This window comes from Empidonax traillii, unplaced genomic scaffold, assembly GCF_003031625.1.
Source record: "Empidonax traillii isolate 1590-97213 ecotype Southwest subspecies unplaced genomic scaffold, ASM303162v1 scaffold706:size701851, whole genome shotgun sequence".
Taxonomy (NCBI): Eukaryota; Metazoa; Chordata; class Aves; order Passeriformes; family Tyrannidae; genus Empidonax; species Empidonax traillii.
In genome coordinates this window covers 228,693-250,622 of record NW_020955899.1, presented here as the reverse complement: position 1 = coordinate 250,622, position 21,930 = coordinate 228,693, and the positions used below count along the sequence as shown (strand labels likewise).

General features: G+C 35.9%; 1 protein-coding gene across 1 annotated transcript in view; it reads right to left on the bottom strand.

The window, feature by feature from the left end:
• Positions 1–21,930, bottom strand: part of ARHGAP42 (Rho GTPase activating protein 42) — a 145,344-nt gene that overhangs the window by 72,281 nt on the left and 51,133 nt on the right. Inside the window, exon 3 of the mRNA XM_027900083.1 lies at positions 18,757–18,818. Coding sequence (XP_027755884.1) covers positions 18,757–18,818 — 62 coding nt within the window. The remainder of the gene's footprint in view (positions 1–18,756; positions 18,819–21,930) is intronic.

Here is a 21,930-nt window from a genome sequence, read left to right as displayed (position 1 = left end):
CTGCCTCCACTACTTACAGTTTCTGTCATTAGTGGGTATTAAGACACCAGATTCACCTGTTGACTCTGGAACATGACAGAGACAGGGTCAGCTTGCTGAAGCTGAACATGGAAACCAACAGAAAAAAATGGACCTGCAGAAAACAGAAGCTTCCACCATCTGACTTTATTCACTCACTGCTTCAGAAACATCTGAACATCATTATGTTACCCAATGGCAACGCCTTATAGAAGCACAGGATAAGTTCCCAACAGAACAAATATTTAATGGAACTATACAGGATGCAACACGCCTTACAAATGACTTCAAGCATCTTAATCAAATCATTTGTCTTCATGATTTGTTCATCTCTTCATGAACTGCAATCATAAGAAACAATTCTCAGTGACTGCAAGACCAGACTCTGATTGCAGACACTGCTCACTGAATGAGAAGACACATAAGGAAGGGTAAAAAGGCACTTAATGAGAATACCTGCCCCATGAATTTACAGCAGCAAGTTTCAAATGCATCTCAACAGTTCTTCTTTTGCATAACAAGGCAGGTTATTTATGACTGAACTTACCATTGCAGGCAAAAGAGAGTAAACTTAGCCACAAAATTTCCATATATTACAAGTTTTTAAGGATGCAAAAATGGTGTTTGGCATGTCTACATAAGGTATATTATCAACACATTTGTTTAATATTTCTTTTAAATGCTATTTCCCTTTAATTATCTTGTTCACTCAATGCATTCATTGCCTCTGATGTCTCTGGAGGGAAAAGCTAAATATTCATTCCATCTGTTTTAAATTCCACATTTGAGAATATGCAGTAAGCTTAATACATCTTTGTTGCCTTATGAAGGGAAAATATCATTATATTTAAACTCCCAGAACTGCTGTTATTTTCCAGCAGTTAAGTTTAACGTTTGTATGCTAATATGTTTTGGTCATAAACACAAAATTCCTGGGCATTGTTGGATCCCTAATACTTCAAGCACAACTTTAAACAGCACCGAGAAGAAGCTATGCAAGTCCTACCATTTGTATGTGGAGTAGAAATTCCATTTACTATAATCAAACTTCTACTAAGTGGTCTGGTTTGGCAAACCAAACTTACATTTTAAAAGCTGATGCTCAAACTGTCCTGCTGAGTTAAGAAAGTGGAGCAGATTCATATTATCAGTCACTCTAAGCAGCAGTAAAGTCAGAGGCTACGAACTTGCCACATAGCCAGTGACAAAAATTGCCTCTGATAACATGTAGTGACAATGAGATGCACTAATTAAAAATCCTTTACATCATATAATACAATGTCATCTGCATACAGAAAGTGGATTTATTCTAGGAGGAATATCAGATGCCTTTCAAGCACGGTGAACTACTGAAGTGAAATTGCTACAAACACTCATGTCAATTCTAGTTTACAACTTCAAAACATAGACTTAAGAGAATGGACTACTGAAAACAGTCATGTTCCATTTATATGTACATGTGCATGTAAAAAGTCAGATATTCTCTTACATTCTCTTAATTATTTTATTGCCAATCACAAAAGACTGCTTGATTTAATTCTCTTTAGATACCCAAATGAAGAGACAGGTTAAATACCTCAATTATTTGACCCAAATAAGACCGAACTGTATCTTTTCCTGATACCATCATATTCATTAGTATTTTATAAACTTAGATTACAATAAGAAAACTATGTGATGGTACCCTTCAAAAATGTCTAAGTTTTTACCAGATGTTTAAAATATATTCACTCTTTTATAAAATTATCATATCAAAAATTTACACTTAAAACATCTTTTAAAATAATTTATTATACAACAAAATAGATAGTTTCAGATGTTATAATATGCAAATAATATGAATGCAAATGAAAACAGCCTTCAGGAAAAGCAACACAAAATATTTTACAGCGCAAACAAGAAAATGGAGAAATGAAAAACAGCAGGTGATAAGAATTCTGAAAAATAAAAAGGAGATTGCCCTAGTAATACATAATAATCTTGAGAAACTGAATGCCAGAGGTTAGTATCAAGACAAAAAAATCCAGATAAAATATAAAAGTGCATGGCTAGTTTTATGAGCATTAATAAACACAGACTAGTTACATGTGTTAAACTGAGGGAAATTAGATGTTAGATGTGAAAGCATTTGCAGAGCAAGCACATAACTTTTCTCTCCTCTCCCACTCAGCATACAAACTGGCAAAGGAGTCCTATGTTTGTTGAAACATTGGATACTCCCCAGAAGAAACATCTGTGTACAAAAGGGGCCCAAATAAACTCAGATAAGTTATGCTTTATAATGTAGTTGAAGCGGTGAGGGGTAAAAATTCAAACATTAATATCATACAAAAATTATTAGTTTTAAAATTTAACTTCTCCCTTTTTCCCTCGGTAGCCTGAATAAAATAATAAAAGTAATTCCACAGTTCCTCTCATGTGTCAAGTCTCTATTCCAAATGTCAAACCCTATATCAAGTATTACAAGTACTGAATAAAGATGTAAACGCTGGCATGTTGTAAATTAGGCTTCACGGGAAAATTAGGATGCAAAGAATGGTATCAAGGGAATTGTCCAGACATGGGTTTAACAATGCTGCTCCTGCCCTCCCACAGTAACTTTTAACAAAATTGACTTCATTCCTCTCACAATGTGCTTTGCCAAGAAACGGATTTGAATAAAGGGCCCTCATTAGCAATAAAAGTTTGGAGGGCGGAAGTGCTGCTTGAACTTTTCTTTGCTGAAGTACATGCAAGGAGAAGTACTTTGCCGAATTACAAACAATGTTTGCACAAACCAGTTCCAGCCTGCCACTCCTACTACATCAGCTGCTGCTCCCAGCTTCTTCAACACCAGCAGAGGAATAAAGCTGTAGCCTCCATGCACTGATAGTGAAACTTCTCCCTATCAGCTGTGGAGCTCACAGTGACTATTCAGACCTTCTCATCTCCTAGCTAGACTCTGGGAGGTGCTATGTGCTCTGGGAGATGCCATGTGAAGTCCGACAGAATTTTGCAATGCTCAAACCCTCTTTACCTGCTCCCTCTTAGCTTCTGAGGAAAATTTCAGGTGTTGCTGATTCCCAAATGCAGTGGTTATGTGCAAGGAAGTATTTAAGAATTATTCAGGGTTGCTCAAAAAACTCTGCTGGAATTAAGAAGACTACTACCTTAGTGACAGCATAAAATATTTATATTTTACTACTGACATCATCGCCGATCCAGTCTCAAAACAAAAAATGGCACATCTATTTCAAGCAACTTATAGATCAACAGAATTGTAAACTGAATTCCTGTAACACTACCTTTATTAAGCAATCTTTAATTCAGGTTCTCAGGCCACAGCTGCATATCTAAAAGGCGTCTAGAACAATTTTAAGAAATTTTCATTGTAACACAGTTTTAAACTGAGTTTTGAACAAACAGAACAAGCTACAAGCCTGGCTCCACGATTCAGTAATCTTTAACACCTGGAGGGTTCAGGCAGCATGGATTACTCTTCTTGTAAATAATGAAGCTCCTCTTGGGTGTTAAAGGCAAAAAGCAGAACTCAAGATTCCTGGCATTCAAAAATAATGTCAAAACTAGACACCTGTGTGAGCGGTGTCTACAGAGGGATTTGCAATCACTCCTTCAGCTCAGCTACAAAGACATAATGTCAAAAACTTGAAGGGCAAGATGTTTAAATATGATCAATTGGAAGGACAGCCTCCAATACTGTTCCATATAATACATAGAAGAAAGAGATCATTTGAAAACAGTCCTTGGCCAACTAGAAGGTAAAATACATTTATGATCCGACTCTAAGATGTGTTGATCCACTAGAAAACTCTCACATGAATATGTTTAAGAAAATTCCTGTCCCAGCTACTGATAATAAAAGTCCTAAGAAGGACAGAAGTGTCTCATCCTCGGTGTGCTCAGAAATCAGAAGCCAAAATGCATGAACTTGCTCTTCTTAACGCACTTCCTTGATTTGTGGGTTTAACTACACTGACTTACTCTAATGAGATGTTAATGATTACCAAATGTGTTTTTCTCAACAGGCAATGAAGGACTTTGCAGTACCAAGCACACCTATGCCCAGCCACTTCCCAAAAGAGCAGGAGCAGTGAGTAGACACTATAAAGAACCTGGCTGCTTATGAATACCTGCACACTACAAGCATTGATCATTGTAAAGTAAAATTGAAAAGCAGCGGTAAAGTGTACTTCGATATTTTTCATTTATATGAAAAATATTCACATCTCACTCCCACGTGAGTTTTGGATATATTAACAGAGGACAACGGCCAATAAATTAAAAAGAAAGGGAAAAAACCCAACTGACTTACACCTTGTAATTTATTGTAAAAGCCTGCTAGAAGATAACATACTGGGACAAATTTTCTGTGCCTAGGCTCCAATTTTGTATCTCCTGTGCTTCCATTTCTTTTCAGAATATGCTACTGCTTTCTTTTCCCTGAAAATCCTTTCACATAACAAAGATCATGCAACAAAGATCCTGCATGCCAACTACTCTTTCACTGCAAAAGGACATACTTTAAAGAACTTCTGATTTCTCTGTCCTGTATTCCAGTTTGCCCTTCAAAGGGCAAGAGCTCAGTGAGATTTTTGTTGCTACTGTCACTAATAACATGAACTGGAAACTGCTATATTTTCTTTCAGCCTTTTCTCTCTCAGTCACTCTTATCTCTCAGACTTCCTGCTTAGTCAAATCAGCAAAATTATTTTCTATATAGATGGGACTATTTCATGCATTTAAGTTTTTCTGATCTATGCACAAATACAAAGATGACTGAAGCTGGAGGCTTTATAACTAAATGGCTACACCCTTTTCCTCCTATAGGAGGAAAACTACCTGGTGTTAAATTAAAATCAAACAAAAACAACAAACAAACAAGCAAAACAAAATAAACCACAGCAGAAAAACAAAACAAGCCAAAACAACGGTTTGGGGTTTCCCCCCTTTTATCTTCAGCAAATTCCTGAAAATATTTAGAAGGTAACACATAAATAAGCAATAGATATGGTCACGGTAGGTAGCTAATTATTCAATCAGAGATACCATTTCTTTTTATGGCTTACTCTATGAACTTTAACTCAGCGAAAACTGTAAAAGATAAAGTAATCACAAACAGAACCACACTGAAAGAAAACCAGTTCAGCCATGTACTTACAAGTTTGGGTATTTATCTTTTTATCACTACCATTAATACAAACAGTGTGTGTCTCTTGACTAGGCTGAGAGTTCAAGTCATACTGAAAGCAAAAGAGAGCTTGAGAATGTAATTTCAGATAGTCAGCAGAAGAACACTTTTCTGTTTTTACCTCCCTTTATGGCTTTCCAAAAAAACAAAAAAAAAATTCTCAGCTTGAATGTTTACATTACATTTTATCAAGTGGGAAATGGCTACATAAACACAGGAAACAGCATAATTGGAGCACAGAACTAATTAGGAAAAAAATTGATCCAGAATTAAGAATACCCATGCTTCACAACATTTTTAATAGTAAATTGGCTTTTTTAGCCATCAGCGCACTTGTAGCAAGCGTGGGTAGAGCCCTTCTCAAATCTTTGTTTGCGAAGCCTAGCTACGATGATGATGAGGAGGAGGAGGAGGAGGAGGAGGAGGAGGAGGATGAGGATGAAGATGATTTTATTGAGTACTCTGGTAAATGTGGATGTTTTAATATATTACAAGTATCCTTCACATCTTAAACATTTATCACACAAAATAATTTTTTTCCCATGAAGGATAAAGTAAACAAAACAAGACTAAATCTTCTGCTAGGGGGAAATCTTCAATTTAAGAAGTGAAGAAGTGAAAGAATCTGCTTTTGTGAAGAGTTTGTGTGGCTTTTTAAACTTTTTTTTTTTAATTCAATGCATTAACAGTTACAGAAACTGATTAAGATAAATCTTAGAAAATAAGCAACAAGGTTTACTTTATGAAGACCTTATTTTAAATTTTCCAAGAGATTTTCAACCTGGTTGTTAGATCTACTTAACAGTCACCCCAAATCAGTCCTATTACTTTGTCTCTTTGCTTTTCCAGATCCTGATCTGTAAATTTTGCAGCCAGGCCTGTTTCTCTCATTCTGCAGATATCAACAAAAACGCTTCATAGTGGAGTGACTGGACCCCAAACAGGCCTTCTTGTGAAGTCCATTAGGATGTGAAGGAAAGCTGGAAATCAATAAAAGAATAAATAGACACTTATCTAATCAAAGAACTTTCTAACTTTCTATGAAAAGTAAACCCTATGTTATTTAATTACCACGCATTATTCCTTAAGGGATGCCGAGCTGTCAGACTCATCCCAATGTTTATTTTGAAAAGCTTCACTTGTCAGAATTCCTGACACCGACTTTAAATATAGTTTCCTCAAAAAACCAGAAAGTCAGAGTGCAGGTTCCTTTTTCCTAGACCGAAGCAGAGACATTGAGGCAGACAGACAAGCTGTTCTTTAGATACAGACTTAAGAGATCAAGAGTTTGAGTACTCAAATGTCATAAGCAACAACTTCTGAGTCCAAAGTAAGAACCAACACTTCAAAATTTAAAGTGAAACAAACAAAATGAAAGTTTAACAGTGAGGGATAAAATAAGCAAACGCTAAACAACAAGCAAGTCAAGATGTTGGCAGAAATGTTTACTAGGGCTAGGATTTTGTTTTAAATTTTTCAAATTGCCAGAAATGGTTACGATTGACATAGTGGGTCCTTTGATTTTCTTCAAATAATCAAACAACAAAAAATGGCCAGCTACAGAGCTCTCCATAGAAATTTAGGCTCCTAAATACTGAAATCAATCTGTTTAGTGACTCATACAAAATGCTCTTGGGAAAAATGTCACGGCTAATGATGTTACTCTTAAATTCAACTGGAAATGCAGCTCTATTAGAGGTTGTCCAACTTCTGTTACCTGTTTTCCCCATAACCCCTACCTCAAAAAGGAATATGGAAGTCTTCTTGAGAAATACACCATATTCTTAGCCCATTATCATGATGGACACCTTTGAAATAACTTCCTGAACAATAATTAATGACAATCTGATTAACCATGCTCCAGGCTAAGAAGTATGCATGGTCATTGAGTAATACAAAATGCTTACTTTGTTTCTACATTACATTTTCCAACACTTGGCTTAACGTCAGTTTGTGCCTTATACACGTCTATTTTCCTTGGCAAAGTGTTTCACAAGGCAGCTCATCGTGAGGAAGTTTTCCTAACATTCAGCCTAAATTCTCTCCCAAATTCTTCCTGTCAGATGATTGTCTCCTCTTAGCTAGATGATGTAGCAGCATTCACACTTCTCAGACAAAGAAACAAAAGTTTCAAATCAAAAAGTGATATCTTCAGAAATAAGGTGAACTTCAAAATAAATTCAAACTGAAAGAGGTCTTAATTATTGATCTACACTTTTAGCAGTCCATGCAACCACTTCTGTGTGAAGTTTTGTGGCTAAGTGGTGGATATGGAGACTAGGCAACTGTGTAAGCAGTCACATAATACCTGTTTGCTGCTTTTAGCAAAGCCAGGCAGAATTGTGCTAGTAGCACAGCTGGCCCTGCACTATTTGTAACCATTGCATGCTGCCTTCCAGTATAAAAATTAATTTTCACCTTCACAGGCACTGTAGGTCTCTACAGGTCAATTCCAGTAACTTCAAAAGTGGTATTAACAGTTCTACTATCTACTACTATTAGAAATCACTTTGCATTACATTGCACAGCTGCTGTGAAATAAAACACTGATAAAGACAGTCTGACAGTTTGGGGCTTTTCTTCTGTGACATGTCTGGTCCTTGATAGAAGAGCCATGGCAGTAACCAAACTACCTACTATTGGTTATCTCTCTAGCACAAATAAAACCAAACCCCAAAAATCATTGTAAAAAAAAATTAAAAAGAAGAAAAAGTTGAGGCTGAGGAAACTAGCTATTCAAAGAGATTAATGTAATTAGAAGTTGTATTTTGCTTTAACAACTATTTCATGAACGAACACATCCAGGCATAAAGCCAAAATCAGCTTAGCTGTTTGTAATGGTACTATGCCCAGGAACTGTTAACGCTGAAACTGGAAGTATGCATCCTTTCAGGAAACAAAGGCACGTGTATGAACATTTAAGATATTTTCTGAAGAAATGTAGGTTAGCCACAGATTTGAACTACTCAGAGATAAGGGAACTTTTACAGGTACAGGATCCATAGAAACTCTTTCAACATGTCCATGCTATTGACAGCATTAACTCTCTGTGTATAGCGCTCCGGTATTCCAACCAAAATTTACAGATTAAATTAGAAACACACAGTGCAGCAGTTCAAGCTAATTCCTTACACCCACTGGAAAAGGTTATGATGCCCTTTTAAAAAACAGGCATAATGATAAATAAACGAATATGAAAATACAATACATGAAATATAGAAAAAAATAAATTTTATAGCTGCATATATACAAAGTTATACTGATACCTGACACACGTAAGAATGTTTAAAGGTTATTTAAGGCTCAAATGATGAAGAATTTTACATTAGAAGGTTCTGCCAGTTGTCAGTGGTAAAAATTCAAAATGAGCATGTTGGGAAAGCACACAAAATTAAGAAAGGGATGCAGGATGCATGCTAGGGCAAGATGTTTACAGCAAGAGTTCTAGAGATAGCGTCAGGCACAGACTTCTTCACCCTTTTTTTCTGCTCTCATGAAAATGTGACTAATAAAAAGATCAATTGAGAAAGCTCTCGTATAGCTCATAAAAAGTGTAAGAAGTGGCGAGCATGCTTTCTTTAAAGGTAACCGTTTACTAAAGATCAGATAACCAAAGAGGCATCTTTCATAATTTTAATCTTTAAGGCTACCAGACTCTGTGGTCCCACCATTCAAAACTTTCTGCAGGACCATGCAATCATGGCTTCCAGATTTCTACTATAATTTCCTTTTACCCCCAGAAAAATAATCTCTTTCCCTGACCACAACTAGTTGTAATAGTGGGACTACAACAAACATTACACCAAGAGGTAGATTTGCAGGCATTTATTTTGGTGGCCATGATAGCTTAAGCAGAGTTTGCTTATCTTGCATTGCTTCTTCATCCTATCTTTGACTACATATTTTGTTCTCTGCTGATGTGACACTGAAACACAGCCTGTCACAACATGGTTGAAAAATAACCAGTAAATATTTTGTTTGTTTTGCTTTTAGCCAGGTCAGTTCTCTGAAGTGGGTACATAATAAACTGGCACTGCTGCCAAAAAAACAGACAAAACTGTTAATCTGTTTCTGTCTTACTTCAAAGCAAAAGCACTTGCTCCAGAAGTTTCATCCAAGAAAATCTGTCCAAGTAACAATAACTGGAACTTTTACAGACATTTGAAAAGAATAATAAAAGCAACCTAAGTGTTCTGAGAATACTTCAAATAAAACAACTTTGTGTGTAACACAGCTATGGGCCCATGCAGATTACACAGATCACCCAAGGGAGAATATTTTGCTTTCTTGTGAAAAGGTAGGGGGTTTGTTGGTGTTTGCTTGGTTTAAATAAAAGCGTATTTGTTTCTACACACCCTTTGGTACATATAGTGCTTGTGTTGTTATCTGGTTTTAATCACATTTCCCAGGACACTAAATAAGAACAACAAATACAGGGGTTTCAAACTACACCGCAGATCAGGCTAAATGAAGAAAAATTAAAAAACAAGTTGCTCGTAGGAACAAAGTACATTTTCCTCATATTACTGGGAGAACTGAAGATAAATTCACAATCCATTTAAAAAAATTGAAGAAAGTTGTGGCATGTCTCATGTTCTGACAGCATGTTCTGACATTATTACAGGCTAGTAATGGGTAGGGAACATATCCTCTGCTATAAGCAATTCTGTAGTCCCAAAATAAGTGCATAAAACTTCAAGGCTGTAAGGTTGGCTGACCTAGCAAAACTCAGGTTACTTTAAAATACCCATTTAGAAGTGAAAAGATCTTTCTCTTTTGTCTGTCAACAGGCATCTGAGAAGATACTTGGTTAATGACTGTGTTGAAAGGAAAAGCATCTACAGCCTGAAATAGCAACTACATGCATTTCTGTGAAGACCAAAACATCATTAAAATAAACTCCTTCCAGCCGTGCTACTCACTAAATGCTTCTCAAAACTTTGGGAAGTTGCTGCCATGTAATGCAAGATTACATGCAGTGAAACATATGCACGGATAGAATGAGCATACGAAATTGAGAACAAATTAGATTGATAAATTGAGAAGCAGCAGGAGGATTTCCAACTAACCGTTCATTTTGTACTTTTAATGAAGAGAGCATTTCATCTCTCTGTTTCTTATCATGAGTATCTCATGATACTCTTCACAATCAGGAGTGGCAAGCAATCTCATTTTGGGAATGTTCTCACTGAAAAATGCTGCAAGGTAAAGTTGGAGAGGGACCTTTTACAAGGACATGTAGTGACAGGACAAGGGGGAATGGCTTCAAATTGAAAGAAGGTAGGTTTAACTTAGCTATTAGGAAAAAATTCTTTACTATGAAGGTGGTGAGACACTAGAACAGGTTGCCCTGAGAATCTGTGGATGCTCCATCTTTAGAAGTGCTCAAGGCCAGGCTGTATGGGGCCCTGATCAACCTGGACTAGTCGGTGGCAGGCACTGATCTTGCTCTTTGGTGACCAGTGACAGGAGCCAAGGAAATGGCCTGAAGTTGTGTCAGGGGAGGTTTAGGTTGGATATTAGAAAAAGGTTCTTTACCCAGAGGGTGGTTGGGCACTGGAACAGGCTCCCCAGGGAAGTGATCAGAGCACTGAGCCTGACAGAGAAGCATTTGGATGATACTCTCAGGCACATGGTGTGATTTTTGGGGATGGTCCTTTGCAGAGCTAAGGGTTGGACTTGATGATCCTTTGTCCCTTCCAACTCAGCATATTCTGTGATTGTGATAATTCTATAACCATATGGAAGTAAATACAAATACAAGCACCTTGAATTTAGAAAGCAGGAGAAACTGTAATAGTTAACTGAATCAATTACATTACTCTACAATGTAGTACTCCTGCAAAACACACTGTATTTTAAAATTAAATGGATTTTCTTCATTTCTATTCTATTCTAATAATTTCAAAACTGAAGAGCAAATACTATTAGGACACTAGTTATCAAGGCATTCTTACTAAGACTGGGTACACTGTGAAAGATGGCAAATGAATGTACAGAAGTCTTAAGTATTGTAAACAAGGACCAGAGCTAGTGAATCCCCTTATCTCTGCTCTCCTTTCCTTCCCTCTTGAACAATTGTCTCAGGTCCTACTCGCAGCCTCTTGGTCCCATCAAGACAGACAAGTGCACTCTGATGCCAGCTAGCCAGCCAACACAAAAATAGAAATCTACATGACAGGTCTACATTTTCAAACCTCTGACAAAGATCATTTGCTACAAGAAAATAACAATTCAGTTCCCTGATAACTATCTTGGAAAACAGCAAAGACTGTCTCTAAAAACAGTCAGGTTGCTTTCCTCCTCAGCTGGTTGGTTTACAAGGCAATGAAATTATCTAGGCCCAACCTTTGCAGGATGGTGAAAAAGGCTTTGCATAAGCTATGGTTCTGCACTGTGGACATTCATATCAATAGGAAATGATTCACATTTTCAAAAGAAAAAGAAAAAATGAAAGAGAAAGCTGCTAAGTAATACAGTAGGTTCTCTGTTGACTTCATGATCATAAAACTCTGAGCATACTCTGAATGAACAGCATTACTCAGTAACAGCAAAATGCTTCCAGAAGTACCATCTGCAAAGTTAAAGAACACATGGACCTATATTTTCAGTCCAAAAGGGTGGCAGTTACAGGGATGTGAGGGACTAATTGTAAATAGTTTCAGTTGAGAGCAGTTTGATCTTTTAAAAATTATAATAATCAGATATCCCAGGATGACTTTACTTTTTTGTCATTTACACAAAAATAATGGAACAAATTATCTTAAATAATGAAAATTATTAGACCGTAAAACTAAAAAGCAACATACATTGATATATATATTATTATTGATAACATTACAGAAGCTGATGCAGTGTTATCTGGAAGAGTCAGTTAATGCTCATAACAGCACCCATAATTTTCTTTCCAAATTGTCTGCCCTAGTATGTGTTCTTTATTTGGGAAAAGGTCAGAAACACATACAGATGTTATATATTAAACTACATTAATGATAACAGAACATGAGCTGTTTAGTTTTATTACTCTGTATTTTATTTTTTTTTTAATTGAGCACAAATGTTAAGAAACATTCACTGAAGATGTGTATTTTTGTACCTAAGTGGTGCAAGGAAAGACAGCAAACAGGATTCCTTTTAGCTCAAGACACAGCAAGGGGGAAAAGCTGCATCATGAGTTCTCCCTCAACAAGAACATGCCAAAGGTTCACGTTGCAGATCTGCTCTCTACCCTTTTTGCGAGGCTGAGGATACTCTACTAAGCTCTCCAAAAGTAGGATGTATCCATGACATGTCCAAAGACTTCCAGGAGCAATTTACAGTACAAAGGGATGTAGCAACTGCCAATCTCTGCACTCTGAGGCACAGGGGTCCTTGAATGTTGTAGATCTGGTTTCTCCTAGCAAAGTAACTACCCTTTCGGGCTCTTTGAGGTAGACATTTCCCCAAACCAGTCCTTTAGATCTCAACTTCTTTTGCCAAGAAAGCAAAAGAGGACTAGGACACAATTTGCTGATGCATTGTCCTGCTTTACAGACCTTTGCTGTCCACTTCCAGGCATGAAAAACCTCTGCTGGTGGGGACACAGAGATTTGGCACTGATATCTCTACCCTGCATACTAAATAAATTCCCTAGTGATTCACTCGATAAGAGAAGAACAAAGGCTGAGGTGTTTTTTCATTTCTTGTGGTATTTGCAAATGACTCAGCTCTGGGAAGTGGAGCAAAAGAGTCTCTGATAAAAGTCAATGGGAGAACTGGGTATCAAGCAGAGTTATAGTGATAGAATTGATTAGACATATTTGCAGTAATTTTGGAATGTTTGTTCTGGTTAGTTCTTACGAAGTAAGACTGACAATTGTATCAGCAAGAAAAAAAAAGACATCAAATTTCAAGGGCTGAAGTGTTAACCTGTTGTTGAGGGCTAGTAGGTCTGTTCTGCCAAAACTTTTAAAGTGTGCTGAGAGATGTAATTTCAATTAATTAATCACAGGCCTCCAAGTAACATTGATCTAATTTATTTGAACTAAAGCTAATCAAAGAGTCCTCCTTGCAGTTTCTTCTCATCCTAAGCTTCTAGGTGTTAAGCCTTTCTTGTTCTCTATCTCTGTATCTTTTCTAGTCTACATAATGCTTTTTGACCAGAAATACATATAGCCAGTAGACAAAATGGGGGCTTACCAAAAAGGTTTAAGAAGGTATGTGATTTGTTTTCCATAATTTTCCAAATTTTTTCTAAAACTTAGCTTGACTGTCAGAGGACAGTAAGCTGATGGTCTAAAAAAAAAAAAAAATTAAGAAAAAATGAACAAAGCTACTCAAGTCAGTATTTTCCTATCTTGCAGAATTTCACATACCAAGGACATGGATTTTTTCTGTAATAAATATCAAATATGTAGTTTACTATACCTGGGGTAGAGTCGGAGGAAGAAAAGAAGGGAAAAAAACAGTAAATAAATAGATAAATATAGGTAGAAATACTGCTTATAACAAAATAAAACAATTCAGGACTGATTTACTGATCCTTTTTCAGTAGAAAACTCAAAATGGGTATTTCCAAATTAGTTGTCTGGTGCACAAGTTCAGAAAGTCTTTCCAAAGAGGTCAGGTTGATAGCAAAGTCCATGCTAGATGTTTACAGTCATCTTAAATATAAGAAAAGGAAACAAATCCACTAAAACCAGCTTTGAGGTGCTTTTAATTAATTTTAAACAGAAAACACGATGAGGGGAGACGGAGTAGGAGGATCAACAGAAACAACCAAAAAAACCCAATCCTAATTGCAAAGAAATCCTTTCATCTGTGGTGTTGTTCCTTCAGTTTTAGTAATATGCTTTCAGGCTCCTTGAAGGCAGATTTCTACCAAGTAGATTAATTTAAATGCCAAAACTTGTCTAAGAGGTGAGGAGCAATGAAAGCAGTTAAAAAGCATATCAAAAGTGTCTCAGTGTGCTAGTATATGCAATCTTATTTTTGCCCTTTATAGACTGAGTAATAACCTGCACCTGTGGATAGAAGATCGCTTATTCTTCTGATGGAATCTATAACCCACTTGGCATTATAGGGAAAAGGTTAATTCTGCTCAACTATGTTGTGTCCTTTGGTATCTGATTTTTATGTACCATTCCATGGATAGCTGGTTTTAACAGTCCATTTATTTTTCTTCAAGTGCAGCTTTCGAAACTGAATATTTTGATACTTTCCCTGAAAGTAGATTGTATCAGACCCCTTGTGTGAGGGAAAATACAGAACCACTATAAGAACATCCAGTTAATACAAAAAAATCCACAAAAATGAGATACTGTCTGAAGCATGAAGATTACTAGATATGAAAAGACAGACGTTATAAAGAAAAATATTCATCAAGCATAGTAAAAAACTATATACTTCAGAATTTTTATTCTATTCCCTGAAGTATTTAATATTGGTCAGGAATCTCACAGATTCATGATGCCAGAAAGAAAAGCTCTGGGACCATTCATCATTTGCCAGCAAGCCATAAAAACTTTGGTAAATAGCAAGGAATGTAAGAAGTAAGAGCCTATTTTAGTTCCGGATTTAGTAAACTTTCAAAAATAATCAGGGAGTTACAGCAAGATAACACTCAAGAGAACTCATTCAATGCTTCAAATCGATAGAGGATCTCAAGGAAGAGGAAATAAGTAGCATGAACCATCTGTATATATGTCAACACAGAATAACCCTATGAAAGGAAAAGGAATTAGCAGTTTATTTCACTCCCAGTACATTTCTGCTTGTTATAAAGTTTACTAACAATATTAAATTAATGCAAAGCATGAATAATATCTGAATCTCTAAAATAAAATAGCATGCCACTTATTTAATAGAAAGAACGCAAATTCAGTGAAAGAGTAAGGAAATTATTTTAACTAAGTTCCCTTGTTAAAGATTCAAACATTCACATTAAATTACAGCATCTCTATCATTCCCTAGTAATCACTGGGAAATAGAGGTCATTATTTTACACTCACTGGTTGCTTGTTGCTAAAGTCATTGGAAATGCAGTGGGGATGCATCCGACTTTTTATCCTATTTACATTACTTATAAAACCCAAGAGCCAGTGCTGTTTGGTTTACATTTTTTTAATGGACCATTTACCAACAGTATCATTAAATTAACACTACCATGAAAGGATGGACATCAAACCTAAGGCTGTACATCATAAGAAAGGTATGTTATGAGTTACTTTTTCCTTTATGTGCTTTTTAAGGAAAAATGTGTGGTGCATGGCCTCTGGTTTTTCTGACTACTAGTCAATTTTTATCATCAGGAAATAAAAGACAAGGATAAAATAAATTGACTTGAAATAATCACCATATTATTACTGCTGCCAATAATTATGGCTACAGAGCTTTACACAACAGAATATTTATTAATGTGCTACACAGTTTCACTTAACCTTATACTTCAGTGTTTTTCCCAGTAATATTTTTCATAATATTTCATTAGCTTCTTCTAAATAAAAAAAATTAGTTCTTTCTGGTTCTTTATGCAAAAGGGCAGAAGAGTTGCTAAACACCTCTCAAACTATTTCTTTTACCATTGGATATATTTCATGGATTCAGTGGACAAGGACGCTAACATTCTCTGTGTTCACCAAGACAAAAATCTAATTTGACTTATGAAGAATTTTAAGAGGTATCAGATGAGAAATAACTTGGTGATATGAATATATATTTTCCATATTCAAATCTGATTAACGCACTTATATGCATGCTCATAACATAATAAAATTCAAGGCAAGAAAACAAGGCCATTAGCTGGCAAGCAACATGAATATCTGTTATTCCATATTCCCATACATCCTGCATTCACTGATACAACTGTGTCTTTTACTGTCACACACTTCAAGAATCAAAAGGAAGTTTTAAGTGGCATGGTGAAGTGTATCCATAAATAGTCACAACATTGCCTAGCTGTTTTTCTCCAAGCCTTCAACAAAACATCAAAAAGAACAAGGCTTTTTTTTTAATAACTTTTCCAAGTTTTCTCTTTTTATGCAGAAGGAAACCAAATGCCTAAAGACTTGCATGCCCCGTCTCTAGCTTTCCTGTCAGCTGAGAACTTTTTTCTAAAATCATCACTAATCTGCAAATTGGTTGGCTTGAAGTGTTTCCAGCAGGGAAATCTAACTGCATACATAATGCTCCAAAGTTCCTCGGAAATAAGCAAAAGTGTTTTGAAGATTTCACAGTTAAATCCCAAGTTTGTCAAGCAGAAAATTTATTACTAGCAATCTGTTCAGCATGTCGCATGGCACACTGATCTTCGCAGGGACCTTTGGGTTCTATGGCAGGTAGGCAGTAAGAGACCGGAAAATAAAACAGCATCTTTGACAAAGGTGATACTTTAACAGTATTATTCCATTAATGATTAAACAAATTCCACCAATAGGCATCTCAAACTTTTTAAAAACAGAGGAAATTTAAGTTTGAGAAATTTCGTTATTCAAATATCACCACCATGAAAACAGTGTGTCCTCAATGTTCTCAGCATAAACATTCAGTCTGACGAACAAACAGAATGAGGTTATTCCAAACCGAGCAAAAAGTTGGATAAAAATGATTTCCCACCAAAACCAGCTTCTCCACATATGAATACCTGTGGGAGATTCATGTTGGAGCAGCCTGTTCCTGAAGGACTGAATCCCGTGGAAAGGACCCACGCTGGAGCAGTGTGTGAAGAACTGCACCCCATGACAAGGACTCACACTGGAGTAGTGGAAGACTGTGTCCCATGGAAGGGACCCACACTGGAGTAGGGTGAGTCATCCTTCCCCTGAGGAGGGAGGAGTGGCACCTGCCATTCCCTGTCCTCCTGTGCTACTGACGAGGAGGAGGTAGAGGATTGGCATTAAAGTTAAGCCTGGAAAGAAGGGTGGGGTGGAAGGAAGGTTCTTTAAGATTTGGGTTTTACTGCTCATTACCCTACTCTGATTTGATTGTCATTAATTGTCTGATTTCCCCAAGTCAAGTCTGTTTTTCCTGCTGAATGATCTCTCCCTGTCCTTGGCTTTATCCATGAGCCTTTCCTTGTATTTTCTCTCTCCTGTACAGCTGAGGAGTGACAGAACAGCTTTTGTGGGCACCTGGCATCCACCCAGCATCAATCCACCACACTGGGTTATACAATCCATGCATGACCACTGAAGTCATACTGATATAGAACAAATTGTATTCTATCTCACTGGTATTTTTTCATTTAGTAAAATTTATGGGGTTTTCCCCATTTTACACTAAAGGCCTTCCTATATCTTTTACAAAGTAAAACATTTCATGGAAAGATCAAACTATAAATCATAGAGAGACCAGAAACTTCTAAAAGTGAAAAACAGTGACTGAGAAAAAAAAAGATAAAACAACAGGAAATTATGTATACGTATTATGAAAGACTAACCAATTTGAAAAATAAAACCCTGACCTATTAATTCCTTTTCCTTTTTTCTAATAGTTAGCTCACAACAATCTTAAACTGGAAAGCTATCAATTTAAATATATTAACTAAGCAATTAATAACTGTTCTGTTAAACATCTTTTAAGGTGGTGAGTATTGGTCACCTCACTTTTCCATCTAGCCAGATAAAATATTTAATATGAAGCAAAAACATATTATATTTTTATAAGTTTAAGTGATATTAACCATGTAACTGTACCATGTAAATGTTATGATTTTGCCACTCTGAAATATTTATCTAAACAGAAATAGTGGGATAAAATTCTAAGCTTATTTACTTCTAGGAATAAGACAACTTTATGTAAACTTCTTCCTGGATTAATAAATTTGCTCCAACCTGAGTCATACTTTCCTCAATTCTTTAAGTACCCATAAGTGGAAGGAAAACCAGGACAAATTTATTGGATGGATTTGAGCTAGTTAAACTTTCTCAGTATTTAAAAATCTCCCTACTGAGGTTAATTCTTAGCTCACTCATTTATTCATTACTGACTCCCAAGGAAGAAAAAAAAATACTTTCATTGCTTACGTAGAAGTTTTTTAAAAATACTTACACAAGAATACACTTAAAACTTCTTTGACAAAGCTACATTTGAATAGAAATATAAATGAAAGCATACAGTAGATTCAAAGGGAATAAGGACACCATATCAATGGATGAATCTGACAAGTCTGATCTGCAACATATCCTGCAAGAGTTTCTCTGGGATGATGACTTTATTTTCTCTTCTTTTCACTTATCATATTCTTGGATCACTAGGATACATTCACTGGACAACACTCAGAGTATTTCAGAGTATTTCATTTCATCTACATCTCTGTTATAAGCTCTTTGAGGGAAAGGAAAGGTGCAGCAGCATTCAAAGGTTATTTTGGGGCAGGGAGTGGGGAGGGAGGAAAATGAGAAAACAGTGTAAAAGTCTTTGGTTGAATACTCTATTAAAAATTACTACAGTCTGTGCTAATACATTTCTGCCTTTGCAAAATTCCTGGTAATTCTTATGAAATATTTAACATTTACTACACAAATAAGAAATTACTTAAGAGGCCCAATGCAACATTTGGCCAGCAAACTTACCAGTCGTCTTCTCTCCTCTTCAACAGCAATCAGGAGCCGAGCAAACTCTTTTAGTGACTGGGCTGAAATGAAAACACAGAAAAAGAATGTTCTGCTTAAAATTAGATTTTAAAAGTCTGTTATCTGGATTGAAGCTATAGTGATAAAATACTGCTCTTATACAGTACTTCACTGAAACCAGTAGCCATTAAATGAGGCACAGACTGAAGCAAGAAGTAGGTCAAGAGCAAAGAAAAAGAACCTGAGTCTTAAGAGTCACATGTATTTGAAAAATAAACTTTTAAATGAAATATGGCAAACTGATTTTCATGAAACATGCAAAGATCAGTCTCAAAACAAAGAATTCTACTATCAGCTACTTTAGCACACTAGGAGAAGAAAGAAAAATACTGAGTTTTTTCCTATTAAGGTGCAACGAAAAATATTTGCAAAAACAATAAAAAATACTTGGGTAAAAATTTGAAAGTCAACATTTTAGAAGAAATGACAACTGTTTAGATTTAACAGCTCTTCGGCTTTATGTTTTACAAGGACAAGCTCTCAGGTGACTCAAGCAGATGATTGATTTATAAGCTTTGAATTCTGTTACAAGTGTGAGAAAGTCTTTGCTCAAAATTGTTTTCAAATAGAAGTCAAAGGGCTAAAGCAAATGTCGATGGAAACATAACAGAAGAATTAACCCATAAAAGATGGCAAGAAAGAGGAAAAGATAGTGAAAACTCTTAAGGTTTTATTCTCATGTATACAAATCTCTCTAGAAAAATCTCTCTTTCCATTCACTTTACTTTCTGAAGGGCATATGAGTTATTCAGAATTCAGCATCACAGTTCCGCAGATGAAAATGCCAGAGAAGAATCGTGTGAAGAGAGCTAAGCACCTCTTTTCCTTTCTCCTGATACAACTAGAAGTAATTGCTACCAATGACAGGATGCTAGATTTCATGGTTTAAATGTCTGATCTCAGAATACAGATTCATAAATCCTAGTTCCTCACAATAAACTTGAGGCAATCTGAATCATTTCTGAATGAGGAAAAAAAAACCTCTGGAAACAAAACTCATGGGATTTCTCAAAAGAACAGGATTGAAAAAGCCTTCCCAGTTAACCAACACACAGTGCTGAGGTTAAGCTAACGAAACTCATCCTCTTCACTATTCTTCCATTTTCCTAAGTGTTTTTGTAAAATGTGTCAGTCTCCATTAACATGGCTTTATCCCCTTTCAACTTCTCTGAAAGATTTAAGGAAATAAGTGCATTTTCTAGAAAGAACTGGAACACAGCAGATCCTTTAAGAGGGAACCAGTATCTGGCTTGCCTTAACTGCCTTGTCTGTATTCAAACATTGCTACTTAGTTTTTGGACCATTCCTAAATAATTGTTATCCTTTATACCATCTGGACCTTGCAGAGGTCACCCTTGGATTTTTCTCGCTCTCTTTTAACTTTTACAGTTGAAGAACACTTTGCTGTTTGTTCCAATTTCTTCTCCAAGAACTTACATAGTCTATTTTTTGCACCTATAATGTTATACTCGCATATCTTGACCTCTAAGTCATTCTTTGCTGACAAATTCTTTTTTTCCCCTGTTATGAGCTCTTTGTTTAGTCCAAATATACCTGGTAAGTTAAATGTGTACCTAATTGGGTCTTGAGTCTCTTCCTTTAATATTTTCCCCTGAGAACACAAACACCAGAAGAGTTTGCCAATAACTTAGTTTGATATCCACTGAATTAACTCAATCTCTTAGAGTCAGCTTACAATGTTCATCAAAAAAAACACAAACCACAACCAACAAAACAGGTAAAGAAATAAGCTGATGAACTGACTGAAATCCTAAAAACTAAAAAAAAAAAAAAACAAAACAATGAGCCAGACAGACATAGCTAAACTATGAGGAAGTGGGGAGAAAAAACCCCAACTAGTAAGAGAGACTTTTGATTCATATTCCTAATCTCAAGGTAGAACCAGAGGGTTTTTTAGTTTCAAAGTTGAAACTTTTCTTTAGGATTCATATAAACCCACGTCAGCCAGAGGAAAAAAAGCATATAAAATATGTTCTGTAAGTCTACAAATGAAGATTATCCTCAATATATAACACTAATATAAGGATGCATACATTAGTATATAGGTGTATGTCACCTATACAGTGCTTCAGCTAAAGACTGACAAGCTGTCTCCATCTCCTCTTTCCCACTGACTCACCTTTGGGGGAATTATAAAGGTCAAAGTTTCACTAAGAACATAGAACCTACACTCTTCAGCAGCACTTAGACAATCCATCTCCTTGATCTTAAAGACCTTCACTGCAGAGACACCTTCACATCATGAACTTTGTAAACACAAAAGGGGGTGGAGGAGGAAGAGTCAAGTATTTTACAAGAAAAAAGGTCATAGGAATGTGTTGATAAGAAATAAATTCTGAAAACACACCAATTAAGTACAATATGTAACCTAACTTATATTAAATATGAAGGTATTTTTATATTTTTTTCAGAAAAAATTGTTGTTATTGGTGGGGCGTTTAAAAAAAACAAAGTGCTGACTCATTATATTCTAAGTTATTAGGTGATAATATCTTACAAAATCTCAACAGTTTTACAGACTGCTTTTTATTTAAGGGCTACTACAAAAGGACTTGTAAGATATATTTGGCATCATGATGGAAATGATGCTTGTGAAAAGCAACACCCAAGGGGTAAAAACCATTGTATATATGTACATGGCTGTACACTTGTGGTCTTATTCACCGCAATCGCAACAGGTAGCCAGCTGTTCTCTTTGGAGTATTCCCAATCCAGCAATAATGTGCTGCAAAATTTCCCCTGTTGAGGAGAAATGGCTCCTATTACTTTGTTTACAAAAAACAAAGAGTCACTCTCTATATTTTTTAATGAAAAGTCTTTTAATTAGGAATTTAATTTGCTTAATAAGGCAGCAAACTAACAGTAACAACAGCTTAAACTTTAACAGTGTACATCAACAATGCCTTTTTTTTTTCCAAAATCCCTAGAATTTCAAACACATGGTACAGCTCCACAAACAACTACACTAACATAATCAAATGAGAAATAAAGCTTGATGTACAATTAAGTGAATGAGGGAGAAGTGAAAAGGATAAAAATGCATTTATCTGAATCTATGCCTTATTAAAAATACAAGTCATTTATGCTCTAGTA